This window comes from Pan paniscus, chromosome 3 (assembly GCF_029289425.2).
Source record: "Pan paniscus chromosome 3, NHGRI_mPanPan1-v2.0_pri, whole genome shotgun sequence".
Taxonomy (NCBI): domain Eukaryota; kingdom Metazoa; phylum Chordata; class Mammalia; order Primates; family Hominidae; genus Pan; species Pan paniscus.
The window spans coordinates 26835047-26854175 of NC_073252.2; the positions used below are offsets into that span (position 1 = coordinate 26835047).

At 38.0% G+C, this 19129-nt stretch overlaps 1 protein-coding gene across 4 annotated transcripts in view; it reads left to right on the forward strand.

The window, feature by feature from the left end:
* The first annotated feature begins 594 nt into the window (after nt 1–594).
* TBC1D19 (TBC1 domain family member 19) overlaps nt 595–19129 on the forward strand; it is a 195232-nt gene continuing 176697 nt past the window's right edge. For 2 of the 4 annotated variants that reach the window (XR_010111939.1, XR_010111940.1), the window contains exon 1: nt 595–3329. Coding sequence is in view for 2 of the 4 variants with exons in the window: in XM_034958400.3 (XP_034814291.1) it covers nt 3231–3329 (99 nt within the window). In the remaining 2 variants the exon portion in view is untranslated. The remainder of the gene's footprint in view (nt 3330–19129) is intronic. The other 2 variants (XM_034958400.3, XM_003826844.5) reach the window with 2 other exon arrangements.

Consider the following 19129-nt stretch of genomic DNA (forward strand, 5'->3'; position numbering starts at 1 on the left):
AGGCAGGGTTGGGCCCAGAGCCCTATACATGTTGGCCCAGAAGTACCTCTGTCCTAAATTTCAGAGAATTTTGAGGAGATTTCCCTCTGCATCTGTTTTAATTTTGTCTCTGTTTGCATAGTTTTAACTATTCAGATAAAATTGCACCCCCTCTTGCTATTCATCTGTTAGTCACTCTGAAATGTCAGAAATAGAGGATTTTCCTGTTCTCTACCCACCTTGGGTACAGTAAGGATTTTCTTTTTTAAAAAATTTATTTACTATACTCTAAGTTCTGGGATACATGTGCAGAACGTGCAGGTTCGTTACATAGGTATACATGTACCATGGTGGTTTGCTGCACCCATCAACCTGTCATCTAGGTTTTAAGCCCCACATGCATTAGGTATTTGTCCTAACGCTCTCCCTTCCCTTGCCCCCCATCCCCTAACAGGCCCTGGTGTGTGATGTTCCCCTCCCTGTGTCCATGTGTTCTCATGGCTGGACTCCCACTTATGAGTGAGAACATGGGGTGTTTGGTTTTCTGTTCCTGTGTTAGTTTGCTGAGAATGATGGTTTCCAGCTTCATGGCCTGCAAAGGCCATGAACTCATTCTTTTTTATGGCTGCGTAGTATTCCATGGTGTATATGTGCCACCAGATTTTCAAGGCCAAATTCCGCCTTGTGGGATGGAGATGGTAATCTGTACCTTCAGTTTCTTGTGAGACAATGACTTTACAATAATAAAATTTCCAGACACACAGGTGGGAGACTGAAGTGGTCTATCTATCATTATAACTCTTTGTATAGCAGCCACATCGTTCCTTTGGGACTGAAATTTCTTGAAAGAAAGGACCATTTCTTACTTATCTTTGTATTCCTTGCCATTTCTTGCCTAGAGCAGGTGTTCTGAAAAGTTTTGCTAAATCGAATTGGAAATAGAGAACAAAGACCATTCTGTAATTAAATTATACTCCGACACATCTGCTTCTAGGTATGTAAAAAACAATTTAAAGATATTAGGATCAAGGGACTTTTTTTTTTTTTGCTTGGACATGCTTTCCGAATTAGAGCCAAACTTCGTAATTGTCGCTTTAAGCTTATAATTGTTTTCTTCTTTAACAAAATTATTTAAGTCTCCATCTGTGCAAGGAATAGTTCTGGGCACTTTCACATATGTTGCTATGTTTATTTAGTTACTTTCCATTCCCTTGTCAATAGTACTGGGCATTATTTTTATTTAATTATCACAGTTTCAATATTTAATTTATTAATATATATTAATAGTCTAATACTTGGTACATTTGTTCCTCATACTGTCTCCTTAGTTGGATATTTTACACTCTTGATACAGAGAAGAAAATGAAACTGATAGGGAAAGAGACTCATGCAATTCCCAGGGTACATACTAGGAAGGAAGCCAGAATGTTTTCTGACTCCAGGCACTATCTATGCCTTTTCTTCTGCTCTACAGCTTCATCATTCCCTTCAACGCTCTACTAATCTTTTCAGCTGAAGCATCTTTATCTCTTTGGCAGCTAATCACTCCACTTCTTTCAATCTCAAAGGGACTGTTATGGTAGTGCTCTCTCTCCTCTCTGTCTCTTCTTTCTCTCTGTTCAAAGTGAGGTTTGTGGTGGGAATTCATGGATGGGTGGACAGTTGAGATGGAAGGACTATAAAGAGTTGACAATATCTACTTATCTGCAGCTTTGAGAAATTCTGAGTTGTGAGAGAATGTTTTGTAGAGAAACTGCATTTTAGAGAGTCTGTCATTAATTGCCTTTAAGTGCTTTGTTTCTTTCCTGGCTGCCTCTTTCTAAACTTGGTTTGATAAACCAACTTTACCAAATTATTTAGAATTTGTACTTATCATCCCAGTATTCTGGATGGTGGTGTTATAAATGTCAGAGTGCTGTGCATAGAGGCCCGGGTCCAGTCCCTTTGAATTCATATTATTTCCTGCTTTAGTCCTTTGCTATTCAGAATGTAGTCTTTGGACCATCAGCATCATAATTTCTTGGACTTGTCAGAAATGCGGTTTACCAGTTCTCACGAGAGACCTATTGAATTAGAATCTACATTTGATTGAATGAGATCTCTTTGTTTCTAGTTAGTCTAGAGTAGCTTTTGCAGCAATCTTGGTTTGTTTTCTTAAAATCCTACTTCTGCTTTGCTTAAAATATGCATATACACATTTGAACTCAATTTTGATTATTTTTGTGAGGTTATTCTAATGTATTTTTCACTAGGCCTTTTTTGGGGGGGGAAGGGAGGTGCCGTTGGCCTTTGGGGATGTCATTCAATAATTTAAGTCAGTTACTTTTAATTCTGCTAAAAATCTTTTGTGCATTTCCTTGAAGGCAAGAACCATATTTTATTAAACCTTTGTGCCCACACAGTTCCTTTTATGTAAATGTTCAATAAGTTGAAAGCTGAATGAATTATGAATAAATGCTTGAATGAATGAATATACGGAAGAGGATGAATCTAGACGGTAAATTCCTGGAAGACTTGGACAATGTCTTATTCATCCTTGAATTGCTAATGCTTTGCAGAAAACCTACAAATAATGCCTGTTGGTTAATTTGTAGTTGTTAGATGAGACGAGATTGTCTACTTATTCCTGGTATAAGACTCTAGAGAATAGAAACGAGAGAAAATGAAGTAAAATGGAGTGCTATGGTACAGTGCTAGGCACCTTCACGATTTTTACCTCAGCTAATCATCACAACATCCTGCAAACTGGGTGTTATTTTACAGAGGCGGAAACTGTAACACGTTTACGCAGATAGTGTCAGAGCCTAACAATTCGTGGTTGTAATTCGCAGTATCATTGCGTGCCACAGTCCTGTTTCTGCAGAAATTGAGAGGTGGAAGAGAATGATCCTTTATATAGTAAAACGCACAATTCTCCGTGTCCCCCTTGTGCATCAGAGGCGCTGTGGCTCTCAAAGAATGAGCTTTCTTGCCTTTCAACCATAGACAAGGCAGGAACAACGGTGTGAAAAGCGTCCTCCCCGCCCCGGTCTTTTTCCGCCGGCGGAACGCAGATGCTGTGGCCTTCAGGCGCTGAGGGGACCAGAGAGGGACGGACACAAGGCTCGGCAGTTGCCTGGTAACGCCCGCTGGAGGAGTCCCAGTGTAATAAGGTCCCGGAGAAGTGTCACTGGCCCTGAGTGGGACCCGGTAGCCCGTTCGCTCCGCGCCGGCGGCCTGTCCCCGCGGCTTGGCGGGCTAGGGCAGGGGAAATGTTGCAGGAGGAGTCGGACCTCTCTCTCATTATTGCCCAGATAGTCCAAAAGCTCAAGGGCTCCAATTTGTACTCTCAGCTGGAACGGCAGGCCTGGGTAAGTGAGGCCGAGTGGGAAGGGATGCAGACGGGCGGGGCCGCGGCGATGTCTCTTCTTCACCCTCCTCACCCAAGCCGGAGCTCGCCTCTGACCTCTCCAGCTCCGCTCTGGTGCTCAAAAAACAAACAGACAAAAACAAAAACAAAAACAAAAACAAAACAAAACAAAACAAACAAAAAAACCCCACCTCCCTGTCCGGTGCAAGCTGTGCTGCCTCAGCCCCAGGCGTGGTTAATAGATTTTTAAAGAAGGGTGGGGCGCATCACACCTTTTTTTCAGACCAGAGAAACGCTTACTCATTTATCTATTCTTGTAGTCATTTACAGGGTCTAATTTTTTAAGCTGCTGGACTCACTGAAGGTAGCTTGGACCATGCCTTCCCTCACTTTTTCTGTCCTGTGTGTGGACTTGGGCCCCCAAGTACCTTTCTGCTTTCTCGTCAATGTATCACTTTCTTGCAGTTTACCCTCCCTGCAATTATTCCTTGTCTATCCGTCCACCACCTAGCATTTACTGGATATTTTATAACATGCTAGGCACTGAGGATGCACAGATTGATTGAGATCTTTGCCTTTTTGTGACTTATATAAATGAAATCATACAGTTTGTACATTTTGTGCCTGCTTTCTGGCATTAACACAGTGCTTTTGAGATTCATTCATTTTGTTGATATTTCAGTAGTTCTGTTCCTTTTTATTGCTGAGTAATATTGCAGTGTTTGAATGTACAATGGCTTGTTTATTCATCATTGTGTGAAGGGCATTGGGTTGCTTTCTGGTTTTAGAGATTATAAGTAAAGCTGATATATACATTCTAGTATACGATTTTGCTTGGATATTTGTTTCTTTTTTTCTTGGATAAATACCTAGGATTGGAATTGCTGACTTGTATGGCAAGTGTAATGTTTCATTCTATGAGAAACTGTCACACTTTTCCAAAGTGGCTGTATCATTTTCCATTCCCACAAGCAATTCTGAGAGTTCCAATTGTTTTGCGTCCTTGATAGCACTTGATGCTGCCAGTCTTTTATTTATTTTTATTAATTAATTATACTTCTCTAGTAGAAGTGTAATAGTATCTTATTGTAGCTTTTATTGCATTTCCCTAATGACTAATGATATTAAGCATTTTCTTATGTGCTTATATCTTTTTTGGTAGGGTAGTCTTCAAATCTTCTGCCCATTAAAAAAAAAATCGTGTTGTCTTCTTATTGTTGAGTTGTAAGGATTCTTTCTATATGATGTAAGTCTTTATCAGATGTGCGTCTTGCAAATATTTTCTCCCAGTCTGTGGATTATCTTTTTTTTTTGAGACGGAGTCTTCCTCTGTCACCCTGGCTGGAGTGCAGTGGTGTGATCTCGGCTCACTACAACCTCTGCCTCCCAGGTTCAAGTGATCCTCCCGCCTCCGCCTCCTGAATAGCTGGGATTACAGGCATCCACCACCATGCCCAGCTAATTTTTTATGTTTCCAGTAGAGATGGGGTTTCACCATGTTGGCCAGGCTGGTCTTGAACTCCTGATCTCAAGTGATCTGCCTGCCTCATGCTCCCAAAGTGCTGGGATTACAGACGTGAGCCACCATACCCTGCCGAGTCTGTGGATTATCTTTTCATTTTCTTAACTGGGTCTTTGAAAGAGAAAAATGCTTAATTTTGGTGACATAAATTTTTATCAATTGTTTTATGATTTGTGCTTTTTGTTCCCTACCTAAAAGTGTTTGCCTAACTCAAGGTCTTAAAAAAGCTTCTACTATGTTTGTTTGTTCTAGAAGTTTTATAGTTTTAGCTTCTACATTTAGGTCTGTGATCCTAAATGTAGAAGTGTGATCCATTTTGTGATCCATTTGAGTTAATTATTGTATATGGGGCAAGGTAAGCTTTTTTTTTTTTTTTTTGCATATGGATATCCAGTATTTCCATTACTGATTTGCTGAAAAACCTATCCTTTCTCTGCTAATTTCCTTGGCACCTTTGTCAAAAATCAATTACACACACACACGCAAAATTTCTGGCTCTCTATTTTGTTCCATTGATCTATTTGTTCATCATACAATACCACACTGTCTTGCTTTTTGTAACTTTATAGTAAGCCTTGAGATCAAAGTCCTCCAAATTTGTTCCTTTTTTTCCCAAAATTATTTTGGCTATTCTAGGTCCTTTGCTTTGCTATATAAATTTTAGAATCCTCTTATAAATTACTACAAAAATTGTTGAAAATTGGATTGGGATTATGTTGAATCTGTAGATCAATTTGGGGAGAATCGAGATTTTAGCAATATTAAATTTTCTGGCCCATGGACACAGTTTATCTTTTCATTTATTTATGTTGTTTTTATTTTCTCTTGTCAGTGTTTTGTAGTTTCAGCACACAAATATTGCATACTCTTTGTTGAGATTTTCCCCTTAAGTATTTCATGGTTTTTGATGCTATTATAAATGGTGACTTAAGTTTTAATTTTTTATTTTTAACATACAGAAATGCAATTGATATTAATCTATTTACCATGTATCCTGAGAACTTGCTAAACTTATATATTGGTTATAGTACCTTTTCTGTAGATTACTTAAGATTTTCCAGGTACATGTATCATAATGAACTAAAGACAGTTTTACTTCTTCCTTTCCAATCCGTGTGCCTTTTATTTCTTTTTCTTGGCTTACTGTACTGGATAATGCCTCCAGTGCAATGTTTTGCAGATGCTTTTTTGCAGGTTGAGGAAGCTCTATTCTATCCCTAGTTTTCTGAGAGTTTTATCATGAATGGATGTTGAACTTTGTTAAGTACTTTTTTATATCTGTAGATATGTTCATCTTATTTTTCCTGCTCATGTTGATATGATGAGTAATACTGATTGGCTTTGAATGTTGCACCAATTTTGTATTCCTGAGATAAATTCCACTTGGTTATGATGCATTATTCTTTTTATGTATTTCTTGACTCAATTTGCTAACATTTTGCTGAAGATTTTGTAACCGTATTTATGAAAGATACTGGTTTGTGGCCAGGCGCGATGGCTCATGCCTGTAATCCTAGCACTTTGGGAGGCCAAGGTGGGCAGATCGCTTGAGCTCACGAGTTTGAGACCAGCCTGGGCAACATGGCAAAACCCTATCTCTACAAAAAATACAAAAATTAGCCAGTGTGGTGGTGCGCACCTGTAGTCCCAGCTACTTGAGAGGTTGAGGTGGGAGGATGGCTTGAACCTGGGTAGCAGAGGTTGCAGTGAGCAGAGATCGCACCACTGCACTTCAGCCTGGGTGATAGAGCCAGACCTTGTCTCAAAAAAAAAAAAAAAAAAAGATATTTCTTTGTAGTTTTTTTTTTTTCTTGTAACACTTTGTCTGCTTTTGATACCAGTTAATGATGATCTTATAAAATAAGTTGGGAAGTGTTCCTTATTTTCTGGAAGAATTTATGTAGAATTAATATTATTTGCTCCTTAAATATTTGGTAGAGTTCCCAGCAAAGTCACTGGTGCCTAGAGTTTTCTTTATGGACACATTTTTAATTTAAAAAATCCAATTAAAAATATATGCAGGCCATTCAGGTTATCTATTTCTTCTTCTGTAAGCTTTTGTAGTTTTTCTGTTTCAAGAAGTTGCCGCACTTAATTTATTTTAACGAATTTACTGGTATAAAATTGTTTATATGATCCCCTTATATTCCTTTTAGTGTCTGTAGGATTTGTAGTGATAGCCCCTCCTTCCTGCCTTATACTGTCATATGTGTTCTTTTTTTTTTTTTTTTTTGAGATGAAATCTCGCTTTGTCGCCCAGGCTGGAGTGCAGTGGCATGATCTCGGCTCACTGCAAGCTCCGCCTCCCGGGTTCACGCCATTCTTCTGCCTCAGCCTCCTGAGTAGCTGGGACTACAGGCGCCTGCCACCATGCCCAGATGATTTTTTGTATTTTTAGTAGAGACAGGATTTCACCGTGTTAGCCAGGATGGTCTTGATTTCCTGACCTCGTGATCCGCCCGCCTTGGCCTCCTAAAGGGCTGGGATTAAAGGCATAAGCCACTGCACCTGGCCATGTGTTCTTTTTCCCTAATTAATCTGGCTAGAGATTTATCAATTATATTAATACTTTCAAAGAAGTAGCTCTTGGTTTGTTTTTCTGTTTTCAATCGCTCTGATTTTTTTCCTTTATTATTTTTTTCTGCTTGCTTTGGATTTAATTTGCATTTTTAAAGCTATTTAGGTGAAATTTAAATTTTTGATTTGAGACCTTTATTCTCTTCTAATTAAATGCTCTAAATTTCTTTCTATGTACTGGTTTATCTGTATCTATAAATTAGGATATAGTCTATTGCCATTTTCACCCAATTAAAATTTAAAAAAATTCTCTTGTGATTTTATGGGTTCTAATAACCCATGGGTTATTTATAAATGTGTTGTTTACCACTATCTTTCTCTGATTGATTTCTAGTTTAATTCTCTTACGGTCAAGAATAAAATATGTATGATTTTAGCTGTTTACTTACTTTTATGATCCAGAATATGTTTTATCTTGTTTGTTTCATATGTACTTGAAAAGCATGCTTATTCTGCTGTTTCTGTTCCATAATTGTCAATTAGGTCTAGTAGACAATTTTGTTTCAGTATTCTATATCCTTACTGAGTGTAGGGGCTTCAGTCAATATAGACAAGGATCAAGCTGGGTTTGGGTTTTGTTATTGTTGTCATTACCTTCACTATATCACAGGCTTCAGATTCCTTTGAAACTAGAGGTAGTTAGGAGGCTGAGGCGGGCAAATCACTTAAGGCCAGGAGTTTGAGACCAGCCTCGCCAACATGGTGAAACCCTGTCTCTACTAAAAATACAAAAATTAGCCAGGTGTGGTGGTGCATTCCTGTAATCCCAACTACTCGGGAAGCTGAGGCAGGAGAATTGCTTGAACCCAGGAGGTGGAGGTTGCAGCGAGCCAAGATCGTGCCACTGCCCTTCAACCTAGGGGACAGAGCGAGACTCCATCTCAAAAACACAAACAACAACAACAACAACAACAACAACAAAACCCAGTAGTAGACTGCTGTTACTTTGTGCTTGGCATAGATCTTAGGGTACTACAGAGTTTTTCTCATTGTTTCTACTACATCCTTGACTTTCTTCTGTCTCCTTGCCTGTTCCTCAGGGGGAGATCTCTCTCTGTGCTCTTGTCCCCAGCAGAAGTCTGTTGTTTGTTATTCAGTCCTGGGCTCACAGTAGGTGCAGGAGTCATCTGTTTTTCTGACTCAGTCCATGTGCTTTTATCCTTGGGTGTGGAGCTTTCCCAGTTTTGGCATGTTCCATCCCCTTATCCCTTTGGCAGCCCAGTTCTGCCTTGTGTCTGTGGTATTGAGTGAAAGACCCATACCTGCCCTGCCCTAGTGCTAATTTACCTCTGCTTTGTATTGTTGTAGGATCCTGGGCCCAAGAGAGTTTTCTTATTTTCCTATGAGGTTGAGGGTTTTTGTATCTATCCCACCCCCAAAAGCAGTGAATTACTCCTTGTCTTCAGAATGGGAGGGTTTCTGAACCTTCCCCAGTGTTTTTAGTCCTTTGCTTCAGATGAGAGGAGAGTTTGGCCAAGGCAGCAGTTTTATGCTTGTCCTGCAGTGGCAGCCTATCTCGTTTTGCACACCTGTGCCACCAGAGTGCTCTTTGTAGATTTCTGCTCTCAGTCTTTTGTATGGGCACCTGGCATAGACCTATGGAAAAGACTATGCAAATGTGTGTGAATTCCCCTTGCATTTTGGGTTCCAAAATTATTCCAAACCGACACACTAGCCTACATCTTGTCTATGATAGTTAACATTTTAGTTCATTTCTTACTGTCTTGTATGGTAGCTTCCTTTTCCTCCTGTGCTCTGCCAAAGGTGAAGTAGTTTAGAATCTCATTTTTCCTTGAAGGAGCTTGTTACTACTTGGAATTTAATTCACTTGGTTGTCTTATAGCTTCAGTTTACTGATGGGTTCAGAATGTATGATTTTTGAATATTGTACTGTTTTTCTTATTTGGCTGGGGGTGACATTCTTTTATAGTGGCTTTCTACAGTGGAGCTAACAGAACTCCAAGAATTAGGGTATAAATATTGCTATAATGTCGTGAGAACGATTGGTATGTAACTTTCCTTCCTTGTAACCATCTTTGTCAAGTTTTATATCAAGGTTATGCTGGCCTCATAAAATGAGTAGGGAAGTGCTGCCTCCCTTTTAAAATTTTATTTGCCATAAGAGTGTTATGAGATTTGTTATTTTTTAAATATTTGGAAGAATTCTTCAATGAAGCCTATGTCTGCAGTTTTCTATTTGAGAATATTTTTAAATTAATAGACTTTAGATTTACAGAAAAATTGATCAGAAAGTAGTTTCCATTTATCCCTCTCCTTTGCACAATTTTCATCTATTATTAACATCTTGCATTAGTGTGGTACATTTGTTTCAGTTGAACTAATATTGATACGTTATTATTAACTAAAGTTCATGGTTTACATTAAGGTTCACTCTTTGTCTTGCAGGTCTGTTTTTTTTTTTTGTGAGTCAGTGTCTTGCTATGTTTGTCTCGCTAGGCTGGTCTCAAGCTCCTGGGCTCAAGGGATCCTCCTGACTCAGTCTCCTAAGTAGCTGGAACTCCAGGTGTTCACCCCTGTACATGGCTACTGTGGGTTTTGACAAATACATGGTGTCCTGTATTTATGTATTCACAATTCCAGTATCATACAGAATAGTTTCAGTATTCTAAAAATCCCCTGTGGCTTACCTGCTCATTCCTCCCTTCCCCCTGAGACTCCGGCAACCACTTTTTACTGTCTCTATAGTTTTGCTTTTAAGAATGTCATATAGTTGGAATTATGTGGTATGTAGTTATTTTACTGGTGTCTTTCACTTAGCAATATTCATTTAATGTTCCTCTGTCTTTTTGTGGCTTGATAGCTGATTTTTTTTTCTGTTTAGTAATATTTTATTGTATGGATGTACCACAGTTTGTTTATGCATTCACCTGTTGATAGACATCTTGGTTGCATACAAATTTTAGCACTTATGAATAAAACTGCTATAGGGAGCTGAGATCGCACCACTGTGGAACAGGAATTAAAAGAAATTAAAGAATGTGTAAGCAGAAACTCAGTTATATGTAAGAAACCCAATTCCCCTTGAGAAAGAGAAAGAGCTGGAGTCCTTTAAAAATTAACTGCCTAAACTGAAGGAAACAGAAACACAAAAAAACCCTTCAAAAAATCAATGAATCCAGGAACTGGTTTTTTGAAAAGAACAACAAAATTGATAGACCACTAGCAAGGCTAATAAAGAAGAAAAGAGAGAAGAATCAAATAGACACAATAAAAAATGATAAAGGGGATATCACCACTGATCCCACAGAAATACAAACTACCATCAGAGAATACTATAAACACATCTACGCAAATAAACTAGAAAATCTGGAAGAAATGGATAAATTCCTCGACACATACACTCTCCCAAGACTAAACCAAGAAGAAGTTGAATCTCTGAATAGGCCAATAACAGGCTCTGAAATTGAGGCAATAATTAATAGCTTACCAACCAAAAATAGTCCAGGACCAGACGGATTCACAGCCAAATTCTACCAGAGGTACAAGGAGGAGCTGGTACCATTCCTTCTGAAACTATTCCAATCAATAGAAAAAGAGGGAATCCTCCCTAACTCATTTTATGAGGCCAGCATCATCCTGATACCAAAGCCTGGCAGAGACACAACAAAAAAAGAGAATTTTAGACCAATATCCCTGATGAACATCAATGCAAAAATCCTCAATAAAATACTGGCAAACTGAATCCAGCAGCACATCAAAAAGCTTATCCACCATGATAAGTGGGCTTCATCCCTGGGATGCAAGGCTGGTTCAACGTATGCAAATCAATAAATGTAATCCAGCATATAAACAGAACCAATGACAAAAACCACATGATTATCTTAATAGATGCAGAAAAGGCCTTTGACAAAATTCAACAGCCCTTCATGCTAAAAACTCTCAATAAATTAGGTATTGATGGGACGTATCTCAAAAATAATAAGAGCTATTTATGACAAACCCACAGCCAATATCATACTGAATGGACAAAAACTGGAAGCATTCCCTTTGAAAACTGGCACAAGACAGGATGCCCTCTCTCACCACTCCTATTCAGCATAGTGTTGGAAGTTCTGGCCAGGGCAATCAGGCAGGTTAAAGAAATAAAGGGTATTCAGTTAGGAAAAGAGGAAATCAAATTGTCCCTGTTTGCAGATGACATGATTGTATATCTAGAAAACCCCATCGTCTCAGCCCAAAATCTCCTTAAGCTGATAAGCAACTTCAGCAAAGTCTCAAGATACAAAATCAATGTACAAAAATCACAAGCATTCTTATACACCAATAACAGACAAACAGAGAGCCAAATCATGAGTGAACTCTCATTCACAATTGCTTCAAAGAGAATAAAATACCTAGGAATCCAACTTACAAGGGATGTGAAGGACCTCTTCAAGGAGAACTACAAACCACTGCTCAATGAAATAAAAGAGGATACAAACAAATGGAAGAACATTCCATGCTCATGGGTAGGAAGAATCAATATTGTGAAAATGGCCATACTGCCCAAGGTAATTTATAGATTCAATGCCATCCCCATCAAGCTACCAATCACTTTCTTCACAGAATTGGAAAAAGCTACTTTAAAGTTCATATGGAACCAAAAAAGATCCTGCATTGCCAAGTCAATCCTAAGCCAAAAGAACAAAGCTGAAGGCATCACACTACCTGACTTCAAACTATACTACAAGGCTACAGTAACCAAACCAGCATGGTACTGGTGCCAAAACAGAGATGTAGACCAATGGAACAGAACAGAGGCCTCAGAAATAATGCCATGTATCTACAACTATCTGATCTTTGACAAACCCGAGAAAAACAAGAAATGGGGAAAGGATTCCCTATTTAATAAATGGTGCTGGGAAAACTGGCTAGCCATATGTAGAAAGCTGAAACTGGATCCCTTCCTTACACCTTATACTAAAATTAATTCAAGATGGATTAAAGATTTAAATGTTAGACCTAAAACCATAAAAACCCTAGAAGAAAACCTAGGCAATACCATTCAGGACATAGGCATGGGCAAGGACTTCATGTCTAAAACACCAAAAGCAATGGCAACAAAAGCCAAAATTGACAAATGTGATCTAATTAAACTAAAGAGCTTCTGCACAGCAAAAGAAACTACCATCAGAGTGAACAGGCAACCTACAGAATGGGAGAAAATTTTTGCAATCTACTCATCTGACAAACGGCTAATATCCAGAATCTACAATGAACTCAAACAAATTTACAAGAAAAAAACAATCAACCCCATCGACAAGTGGGCAAAGCATATGAACAGACACTTCCCAAAAGAAGACATTTATACAGCCAAAAGACACGTGAAATAATGCTCATCATCACTGGCCATCAGAGAAATGCAAATCAAAACCACAATGAGATACCATCTCACACCAGTTAGAATGGCGATCATTAAAAAGTCAGGAAACAACAGGTGCTGGAGAGGTTGTGGAGAAATAGGAACACTTTTACACTGTTGGTGGGACGGTAAACTAGTTCAACCATTGTGGAAGTCAGTGTGGCAATTCCTCAGGGATCTAGAACTAGAAATACCATTTGACCCAGCCATCCCATTACTGGGTATATACCCAAAGGATTATAAATCATGCTGCTATAAAGACACATGCACATGTATGTTTATTGTGGCACTATTCACAATAGCAAAGACTTGGAACCAACCCAAATGTCCAACAATGATAGACTGGATAAAGAAAATGTGGCACATATACACCATGGAATACTATGCAGCCACAAAAAATGATGAGTTCATGTCCTTTGTAGGGACATGGATGAAGCTGGAAACCATCATTCTCAGTAAACTATCGCAAGGACAAAAAACCAAACACCGCGTGTTCTCACTCATAGGTGGGAATTGAACAATGAGAACACATGGACACAGGAAGGGGAACATCACACACGGAGGCCTGTTGTGGGGTTGGTGGAGAGGGGAGGGATAGCATTAGGAGATATACCTAATGTTAAATGACGAGTTAATGGGTGCAGCATACCAAAATGGCACTTAAAGTATAATTTAAAAAAAAAATTAACTGCCTGTTTTTCTGTGACTAGTGAGCCTTATCTCTCCCTTTCTCAGGCATTGTAAAGACCCTGTTTCTCTAGCTGTGCAGCTGCAAGGTCATTATAAACTCAAGCCGTAAAACATGTTTTTCCTTGAAAAGTAAGAAATGATGTAATGCATGTCTCAATTAATTGAATAACTGTCTTTATTTCTTGCTTCTGTTATATGCTTCTCCCTGCACAGATCTCCCCCTACCCCATGAAATGCTAACGTAACTTAACTCTTTGTTCAGGGCTCAGTCCTTTGGATGTTAATCCGACTGAGCCGGTGCACCTAAATAATAAATATCCTCCTCAACCCCTCGGTCTCTCTGATTCCCTAAAAAATCCCGCTACAACTGCACTCCAGCCTGGCGAAAGAGCGAGACTCCGTCTCAAAAACAACAACAACAACGAAAACCTGGTATAAACCTTCATGTGTAGGTTTTTGTGTGGACATAAATTTTCAGCTATGTTAGGTAAATACCAAAGAGTGAAATTGATAGATTGCGTGGTAAGAGAGTGGTTAACCATCAGAAACTGACAACCTGTCTTCCAATGAGGCTGTGCCATTTTGCATTCCCACCAGCAAGAAATGAGAGTGCTGGTTGCTCCACATCCTCCCCAGCATTTGGTGCTATCACTGTTTTGGATTTTAGCCATCTTAATGTGTGTTGTGATATCTTATTATTTTAATTTGCAATTCCCTAATGACATATGATATTAAGTATCCTTTTATGTTTATTTGCCATCTGTGTGTCTTCTTTGGTCAGGTGTCTATTCAGATCTTTTGCCCATTTTTTAATTGGGTTGTTTTCTTATTGTTGAGTTTTAAGAATTTGTTGTATATTTGGGTAGAATTGTTTTGCAAATATTTTCTTCCAATCTGTGGCTAGTCTTTTTATTTTCTTCAATATCTTTCTAAGAGCAGAAATTTTTAATTTTAATGAAGTCCAATTGATCAATTGTTTTCTTTTATGGATTGTGCATTTGGTATTGTGTCTAGAAATTAATAGCTAAACCCTAAGGTCATCTAGATTTTCTCCTATGTTGTCTTCTAGATGTCTTATATTTCTATGTGTTACATTTAGGTCTATGCTTCATTTGGAGTTAATTTTTGTGAAAGGTCTAAGGTCTGTTTCTAGATTCCATTTCTTGTCCCCCACTCCCACCACCCACCCTCTCTTTCTCTTCCTCCCCCCTCCTTTGCATGTGGATGTTCCAGTACCATTTCCTGAAAAGACTGTCTTTCATCCTTGAATTGCCTTTACTCATTTGTCAAAAATGAGTTGGTGATGTTTATGTGGATCTATTTCTAGGTCTCTATTCTGTTCTGTTGATCTATTTGCCCATTCTTTCACCAATACCACACTGGCTTGATTGCATACCTTTATAAGTCTTGAAGTTGGTGGTGTGAATTCTCCAACTTTGTTGTACTTCAGTATTGTGTTAGCAAGATTTTTAATACAGATTTATTTATTTTTAATTAAAAAAAATTTTTTTGAGAGACAGTGTCACTTTGTCGCCCAGGCTGGAGTGTGGTGGCATGATCTTAGCTCACTGCAACCTCTCTCTCCTGGATTCAAGTGATTCTCCTGCCTCAGCCTCCAGAGTAGCTGGGATTACAGGTGCGTGCTACCATGCCTGGCTAATTTTTGTATTTTTAGTAGATATGGGGTTTTGCCATGTTGGCCAGGCTGGTCTCAAACTCCTGGCCTCATATGATCCATCTGCCTCGGCCTCCCATAGTGCTGGGAGTACAGGCATGAGCCACTGTGCTCGGCCCATACAGATTGCATTTTGATAGATATAGAAGTATTTGGATTTTCTATGCTTCTGTTGTCTGTTCTGATAGGTTGCATTTTTCAAGGAATTTGTTTTTATTTAAATTGTATAAATTATTGGCCTAAAGTTGTTTATAGTAAACCTCTATTTCTTGTTAATGTCTGAAAAAATCCGTTACCATTTCTGATAATGGTAACTCGTGTGTGTGTGTGTGTGTGTGTGTGAGAGAGTGTGTTTGAACAATTTTGCTAGGGGCTTATTAATTTTATTAGTCTCATCAATGAACCAGTTTTGGGGTTTACTAATTTTCTCTTAATTTCAGATCAGTTCTTTATTATTACTTTTCTCCTGTTTTTTTTTTTTTTTTTTTTTTTGAGATTGATTTGCTGTTCTTTTTCTAGTTTCTTAAAATGGAAGCTTGTGCCATACACTTGAAGTCTTTCCTCTTTTATAAAACATGCATGCAAGGTTATAATTTTTCTTCTGAGCACTGCTTTGACTGCATTCCACAGTCCTAATGAGACATATTTTTATTATCCTTTTGTTTAAAATGTTTTCTAATATCTTCTACAATTTTTCTAATATTTAACTCAAGGGCTATTTTGAAGTATATTGCTTAATTTCCAAGCAATTGAGATACTTTAAAAGATATTTTTGTTATTGATTTCTAGGCTGAAGCTTGCTTTGCTGATTTGCTTGATTTGCTAAGGCTTGCTTTATAGCCCAGAATATAGTCAGTTTTGCTGAATGTTCCGTGTGACCTCATAAAGAATGTTTATATTGCCATTGTTGGATTAGATTACCTATATGTGTCACTGAGGCCAAGTTGGAAATTATGCTGTTCAGCTCTTCTATAATCTTATTGGATTTTTTTGTTTGTTCCATCAGCTATTAAAATAAATATGTTAAAATCTCCCACCATGATTATGTATTAGTCTATTTCTCTTTTTAATTCTTTCAGATTTTTGCTTATGTATTTAAAGGCTATTTTTAGTGGTTATATACAGATTGATCTTATGATATTTTCCTGTTGGTTTAACCTCTTAATCGTTCTGAAGTATCTCTCTTTATCTCTAGTGAGGCTCTTGCCTTAAAGTCCGTTTTGTATGGTGTTATTATAGCTGCATTAGGTTTCTTTTGGTTAGCAGTTGCATGGTATGGCTTTTTCTATCCTTTTATTTTCACCTTCTTTGTGACTGTATTTAATGTATATCTTGTAAAGATGTCATATAGTTTTCTTAAAAATCCAGACTGACAGCTAGAGTCTTTTTTTTTTTTTTTTTTTTTAGTAGAGATGGGGTTTCACCATGTTGGCCAGGCGGTCTGGAACTCCTGATCTCAGGTGATCCTCCCGCCTCAGCCTCCCAAAGTGCTGGGATTGCAGGCGTGAGCCACTGCGCCTGGCCTTTGTATTTTTTAAATAGTCTTTTAATTGTATTAGTCTATTTACATTTAATGAATGTACTGATCTATATGGTTTTATAACTCACATCTATATGGTTTTATAACTCACATTAATGTTTGTTTCTTATTTGATATACTTCATATTCTGTTTTCTCTCATTTTTGCATTCTTTTGGGTTATTCAAATTCTTTATTATGTTTTCCTCTTCATTAGCTTGTTGTACTGTTCTTTAGGTAGCTACACTAGAGTTACAGCACTTATTCTTGATTAATTATAGTTTTATATAAATTATTACTTTCACTATTTTCCTGTAATATAATGCTAGAACTTAGAACAATGTACTCACCCCTTTCTTTGTGTGTTATTTTGCCATGCATTTTAAATCTGTATATATTTTACATTTCATAAGACATTGCTATTTATCATATTGCAGCATTAATATTTAGTCAATATTATTCATTCTTAACCATATTTTAATCGTTTTTGCTCTCATGAAGAGATGATAGTATTACAAATAAGTATATACAGTCCATACATTCCCTTGTGCAAAATCTAAGGACCAGATATTAAGGAATTCATATTATTTTTTAAATTATAGAAAGGTAATTCATGCATATTTTATGTTATTTAATATCCCTATCAGGATCTGGCAGTACCTTGTAATTGTATACATTAATATTTCTGCAGCAAAATGCATGAATTTTTACACTATGTATGATAAATTACTAAATATTCTTCTTTTTTTTTTCTTGAGACGGAGTCTTGCTCTGTCGCCCAGACTGAAGTGCAGAGGCACGACCTCGGCTCACTGCAAGCTCCGCCTCCCGGTTTCACGCCATTCTCCTGTCTCAGCCTCCTGAGTAGCTGGGACTACAGGCGCCCGCCACCACGCCCAGCTAATTTTTTGTATTTTTAGTAGAGACGGGGTTTCACCATGTTAGCCAGGATGGTCTCTATCTCCTTACCTCGTGATCCGCCCGCCTCGGCCTCCCAAAGTGCTGGGATTACAGGCGTGAGCCACCGCGCCCGGCCCTAAATATACTTCTGTCAATTTAGTATCACATGAGTTCAAGTCAGGAAAGATTTTGCCACTAATTCAGTTTTGAAAAAACTTGGTTTGCAAAGCTTTTCAGGTTTCAGGATTTCAAAAAAGGATTATGGATCTGTACATATAACATCAGGAGGTGAATCCTTGAAGTAATAGAAAGTTGGGCAAGGATAGAAAGAAATCGAATAGAAAGAAAAAATAGAAAAAATAGAAAATTAGAAAGTTAGAAAATAGACAAAATAGAAAGTTGGGCAAGAATAGAAAGAAGGATAAAGCAGGAGTCAGGAGATGATTACACAAGAAACTCAAAAAAGTATTTGGCTGGTTCTGAAGATAACATCTATATTATATATATGTATATTTGTAAAATCAATGTAGATTTATTAGACAGATCTATAATATTATAGATTCATACTTTAAAAGAATATGATTATGTATCTTTAAAAATAATCTTGGACTTGTAAGAGAATCTGTGATACCAACTTTGCCTTAGTTTATATCCATTAGCACTGACATTTAATAGAAATAACTCTTTAAAGGCAACTTTACAATCTGCTTTAATAATATACTTTTAAACAACTGGTGGTTTGTTACAAGCCTTTTAAAATTTAATCAAGAGGGCATTTTCCTGCCACCAGCATCTTCTGTACTGCCTTCGTTTTATCTGTTTGGGTATATCCAGAAAGTGCTAGAGCAGTGTTGGCCCAACTTAGTTGGAAATATAAAATCACACAGAATATTTCACAGCCAAATATAAGTGATTTTTAGGTTTCCCCACCCCCCACCATTAGCTGTTCTCTTAAACGTTGACTGTATTTTAATATATCCCTTTATATGTTGAAGTTTGTTAAAGAGAGTGTGGAATTTTGTGTTCTCTAGAAAAGGGCTATGTTTTTCGTTTTCTGAGTTACTTTATGAAGTCAACCTGCATCTTAAAATTGAATTTGCTGGCCAAGTGCAGTGGCTCACGCCTGTAATCCTAGCACTTTGGGAGGCCAAGGCGGGCGGGTTGCCTGAGCTCAGGAGTTTGAGACCAGCCTGGGCAATACAGTGAAGCCATGTCTCTACTAGAGTACAAAAGAAATTAGCTGGGTATGGTGGTCTGTAGTCCCAGCTACTGAGGAGGCTGAGGCAGGAGAATTGCTTGAACCCAGGAGGCAGAGGTTGCAGTGAGCTGAGATCGCGCCACTGCACTCCATCCTGGGCGACAGAGCAATACTCTGTCTCTCCAAAAAAAAAAAAAAAAAAAAAAAGAATTTGCTCACTCATCTTCTAGATGATGGGGTGATTAGCACCAGATCAGCAATGTTATTTTATGTTATCATGCATTATTTGTATTTCAAATGGATTTTGTGTAATACCCCAAATGTTATTTTCATTCCATTAAGTGTTTAATATGTTTTGT